The sequence below is a fragment of the Maylandia zebra genome, linkage group LG16 (genome assembly GCF_041146795.1).
Source record: "Maylandia zebra isolate NMK-2024a linkage group LG16, Mzebra_GT3a, whole genome shotgun sequence".
NCBI lineage: Eukaryota > Metazoa > Chordata > Actinopteri > Cichliformes > Cichlidae > Maylandia > Maylandia zebra.
This window is the reverse complement of record NC_135182.1, coordinates 7076859-7082763: the sequence shown is the minus strand read 5'-3', so window position 1 is coordinate 7082763 and position 5905 is coordinate 7076859. Positions and strand designations below refer to the sequence as shown.

The 5905-nt window shown below is 36.9% G+C and overlaps 1 protein-coding gene across 1 annotated transcript; it reads left to right on the top strand.

The window, feature by feature from the left end:
- Positions 1-748: 748 nt before the first annotated feature.
- Positions 749-1699, top strand: LOC101487245 (olfactory receptor 13C2-like). Its single transcript, XM_004572006.3, has one exon. It carries the CDS (start codon positions 749-751, stop codon positions 1697-1699), a length of 951 nt encoding a protein of 316 aa, XP_004572063.3.
- Positions 1700-5905: the final 4206 nt, after the last annotated feature.

The following is a 5905-nucleotide window of genomic DNA, read 5'->3' as shown; positions in this document are numbered from 1 at the left end:
GTGTGTATATATATATATATATATATATATATATATATATATATATATATATATATATATATATATATATATATATATATATATGCTTTATTTATAGGCTATAAATAAAACAATGTATGAAAAGTTGGACATTTGTAATGCATTTGTAATGCATAAGCTTGTCCTTGTTTTTTTAAAGTTTTTTTAATTATTATTATTTTATGATGATTATTATTATTATTTAGTATGGTAGTTATCCAAGTTTTATTTTACACTGAAAATGTAAACAATGCATAAGACCACACCACCTAAAATGGAAACCAAATAAAAACTCCTGATGAAATAAGATATGAACCCGAGTGCAAAAAAGCCAGGATACATTTAACAATAAAATCTTGCTACCTTATTAAAATTCTATACTAGATTAATAGAAGTTGGCTGATCATTGTCATTGTTAGCTGCAACTTATGATCCATTAGCTGTAACTACTAAATCCTCAAGTAAAAGAGGCTGAACAATGATGTAACCGACTTTCACAGTTCAGCTCCCTCAAGGTTGAAGCAAACCAATAAAACTCTTCTTCAGTCCACATACATATGATTCACTATAAGCATTTGATTGATGAGTGTACTTGTATTTGAAGTTCTGATATCTTTAAAAGAATAATACCTAACACAGGTTGCATTTTAGTGCAATTTTGATTTTATGTCGTCATATAAACTGGTTATGCTGCTATATTTGTTTTGTAGTATTTTTATTTTTTTAATTCATGGATGAGGAGTTAAATACCACATATGTAACTCTAGATGGATACATTGAGGTTAACAAGTACAGATATGTTTATTTTTGTATTATCTTTACATTATACATTATAATAATATGCAGTAATTCTACCATCGTGTATGTGATCTGGATTCATAAAAACCTTCATGAGCCTATGTACATTTTCATTGCAGCTTTGCTACTTAACTGTCTCCTTTACAGCACAAATATTTACCCAAAACTTCTGATTGACTTTTTATCTGAAAAACAAGTCATAACATATTCAGCCTGTCTCTTTCAGTTTTTTATGTTTTACACTTTAGGCAGTTCAGAGTTCTTTCTCTTGGCAGCCATGGCTTATGACAGATATGTGGCTATTTGTAAACCTCTTGAATATCCAACTATCATGAACAAAACCACTGTGATCATTTTCCTGGTCGTATCTTGGCTTATACCTGCTGTTCATATTGCAATCCAAGCAATAGCGAGTGCTGAAGCAACATTGTGTAACTTTAATTTAAAGGGAATATTTTGTAACAATGCAGTTTACACTCTTCACTGTCAAAGATCAAGATTAATTACCGTCTTTGGTGTGGTTGCATTACTAGATCTTGTAATACTTCCTATGATCTTCATAGTTTTCACATACACAACAATATTTATTGTTTCTTATCAAAGTTGTAAAGAAATTAGGAAGAAAGCTGCAGAGACCTGTTTACCCCATCTGTTAGTTTTAATCAGTATTTCCTGTTTAAGTATCTATGATGTAGGCATAGCTCGAGTGGAATCAGATTTTCCAAAAGTTGCTCGATTACTAATGACATTACAATTATTGCTCTATCATCCATTGTTTAATCCATTCATTTATGGGCTCAAAATGAAGGAAATTTCTAAACAGTTAAAAAGATTCTTTTGTCATGCCACAATCATTACGTGTATTAATGCTAATGTGCCTTAATTGTTATGTAATCAGTTTGCTGAAGTTACTCAAAACGTTTTTCATTCAACATAATCAAAAAGTAAAACATAAAAATGTCATTTTTACTCATTTAATTATTCATAAATTATTGCTATTCTTTTTCGCAGGTATAGTTCATATCGATAATAGGACAAACTTCCTCAACAAGTTTTTCTTTAGTTTCTTATAATTACAAGTCTAACAGAGTAATCAATCTTTTCAAAGAAAACATATTTAAGCAAAATAAATGACATTAGTTTTAATTCATTTCACACATTTATTTTTTTAAGTTGTATGTTGCAGTGCTCCGTACAATGCTCATCTAACCAGGATGTAATATCGACAGTTTCAGAGCTACAGAGTTTTGGTTACAACCTAGGTGCTTTGGAGAAGCCATTAATGAAAAATGTATGCAGTTGTTTTAACATAAACATATTCATTCTGCCATAGGTAAAATGATAGGTAATTAAATCAATTTTCAAATTAATGTCTTTAAACTTTTATATTTCTTCATTTTTACATTATTGCTAATTCTTATTTACGATATGCTAGTGGAACATGGGTGGGTTCAGAATCTTCCCCATAATATCAAATATGGTATCAAGAATTTCCCTGGTTAATATGTATCAAGTTTGAAATTGTAGTATTATAACAACCCAATTAGTCATCATAGCTGTTATTTTATCAGACCGATTACCTTACCGTAATTATCTTAGAGATTCATATGATATTTTAATGTGTAGAGAGAGATAATGAAAATTAATTTTTCCTTAGTGTATTGATCACCTGTTCTGACAATAACACATATATAACAGGCTTATTTGAACCATAGTGGGACAGACACTCATCACAGCAAGACCACCCTAGAACATAATAATCTGCAAAACATATCCCTCTTTGGGTATGACTGTTATTGCTTTACTGCTTTCAAGGAGTAGATGCTGTGTATGTTCTGTCACGGTTCTGGGTCAGTTTGACCCAGTATTTTGAGTTGTTATGTTTTTGGTGTGTTTTTGCATTTTGGATTCTTTTCTTATTATGATGATAATGATGATTATGACTCTATGTTTCGGTTATTCTTGTTTAGGGATTAGTTCGTAGGTTTTTGTGTTCTCATGTTTATTGCAGGTGTTGCGGCTACTCCAACCAATGGCCGCGGCAGGCTAAACATGAGGACACCTGATGACGCGCAACAATTAACGCACAAAACACTTCTGTAACATTTGCTTCTTTATTTACACATGCAACCGTCCAATATATACACATCGGCACATAGGATTAACTATCAAACAAACGCACAGATTGCACAAACAAATAACTACAACTCGTCGATAACTGTACTAACCATTATGTCCAATTACAACCTGGTTTATGGCATTAATTAGTACTCCGATATACAAACACCATCAAGTTCCAGTTAAAATACAACAAAATCATTCAAGTTACGCTCAAGTTGTGCTCTGTTGCGCTCTGTTGCGGTATGTTGCGGTATGTTGCGGTCAACAGAAAGTTTTGCCTCGTGCTCACCCTACCTTCTGCTCATCACATCAGGTGCTGTGTACAAGTGAGTGCAACCACCTTCACCTTATACCATACCCATGAGACACGCCCCACACCCATGCACCAATACAGTGAGTCCATTTAAACCAACCCATTTAGTCAGACGGAAACAACTCATATGGCTCCTACATACCGGCCCCTAATTATTGTAGAGCAATAATTACAGCATACTTACCACGTAGGAGACACTAATAAACATAATCAATCTTTTATCAAACATTCAAAAATACAATTTCAATTCCAAATAAATAAATATACCTTAATGCAAATAGATATTTAAAAAATGTCAATTTTCATGACTCTTCTGCTTCCTGTAGAAGACACACTTTAGTGATCGGCCTGTCCAAACAACCAGTCTTTGTCTTAACACGAACCCGACGTACAAGTCCTTTACTGTCAGAAATCGCTTCCACAATCCTTCCAGTCACCCAAGAGTTACGAGGCGCAGAATCATCGACAACGATAACCACATCCCCAGGAATGAAGTTCCGTCCGATTCTCTGCCACTTCTGACGCTCTTGAAGCTGGGGCAGGTACTCCTTGACCCAGCGCTTCCAGAACAGGTCAGACATGTACTGTACTTGCCTCCATCGACGTCGTCCATACACGTCCCCCTTCTGAAACACTCCTGGTGGTATCAATGGCTTGGTCTTAAGCAACAACAGATGGTTAGGAGTCAAGGCCTCCAAATCATTAGGATCAGTAGAGGCTTTAGTTATTGGTCTACTGTTCACAATAGCCTCTGCCTCACAAAGAACTGTACAAAGGCCTTCTTCGTCCAAATTCTGCACTTTCAAAATGGAATTTAACACCTTCCTAACAGACCTTATGAGACGTTCCCAAACACCGCCATGATGGGAACCAGCAGGAGGATTAAAAATCCATTTAATGCCCTTTTGCAGCAGCATCTCCTGAATCTGTGCCTGATTCCATCCTTCCACTGCCTCTCTCAACTCGCGTTCACCACCCACAAAGTTGGTACCATTATCCGATCGTATCTCCAATACCTGACCTCGCCTTGATATAAATCGACGAAGCGCATTAATAAAAGAATCTGTGCTTAAAGATGACAATACCTCCAAATGCACAGCTCTCACAGCCAGGCATGTAAAGATAATTCCATATCTCTTTACTTCACACCTTCCACGCTTAACTTGAAAAGGTCCGAAACAATCCACTCCAACCCGAGAAAATGGAGGTTCATCGGGTGAGATGCGATCTTGTGGAAGGTCTGCCATCATCTGATATCCTGATGCTGCATGAAGTCTGCGACACACTATGCATTTAGCCAAAATCCTCCTTATGGCAATGCTTGCACCTGGAACCCAATACCTTTGCCGCAATTCGGACAGCATGTGGTTACGTCCACCATGCCCTATTTTCTGATGTACATGTTGAAGTATTAGGTTAGTAATATGCAGATCCCTGGCTATAATTGTGGGATGCCTTGCATCTTCAGGCATAGCTGCCCTACTAAGCCTACCTCCAACTCTCAACACACCATTCTCAAATTTAGGATTAAGCCTATAGAGCTCACTACTCTTCTTCACCCTGTCACCCCTCTGCAACCTACTGATTTCATCTGAATATCTCCTTCTTTGACAAAAGCAAAGAACTGCATTCTCTGCCTTGTTAAGCTCTTCTACCGAAAGAAATCCTTTAGCAGCATGGTCCTTGACAGTTTGCAACTCTCTTTTAAGCCTTTCCTCAAGATTTTCTTGAGTCACGCTTGATGCAAAGCTTTCTTCCAGCTGTTTCCTCTTTTTACTAAGTTCCTGCAACAAATCTTTGAATCTAAGAACCCATGCAACCATCCTTTTTAGACGAGTCCACGAAGAAAAATAAGTAATGAACTTCATCACCCCATCTTTGCATTCGTTTGTACCAACAGCATTGACTAAAACAGTCGTTTTAATCTCTGGATCATTTATGGAGCTCTTTCCAAAATCAAGATTCACTGGCCAATTAATTTCTGGTTCAACAAGGAAGTTTGGCCCTGACAACCAAGAATCATCCCTCAAAAAGGTTTGCACCTTAACCCCCCTGGAGGCTAGATCAGCAGGATTACATGATGTATTAACATATTTCCACTGGGAAGGTTTGGACACTTTAAGTATCTCGGTCACCCGGTTTGCTACAAACACTTTAAACCTTGAGGTTTCATTGCTGATATACCTTAACACCGAGGTACTATCAGTCCAGAATACCGACTCCTGCAAATGCATTTGCAGCTCTTTTTTCCACATCTTATCCATTCTACTCGCAACTAAGGCAGCTGTCAATTCCATGCGAGGAATGGAAGTTTGTTTTAATGGAGCCACTCTTGCTTTACCCATTATAAACGCACAATGCACTTGATTCTGGGTACTGCGCAACAGCAGATAAGTGACTGTGCCATAACCCTCCTCGCTTGCATCTGCAAAGTGATGTAACTGAGCAGAAGCAACGTCTCCAAAATCAGAAGGTTTAAGGCACCGGTCGACCTTAAAATCTGCAAGAAGGCAAAGATCATTTAGCCAAACTGTCCATTCTTGTTCAACAGTAACTGGCAACACATCATCCCAACCCCAATGACTTCTGCATAGTTTCTGAAGGATCAACTTAGCAGGCAGCACCACAGGTGCCAAAAACCCTAATGGATCGTAG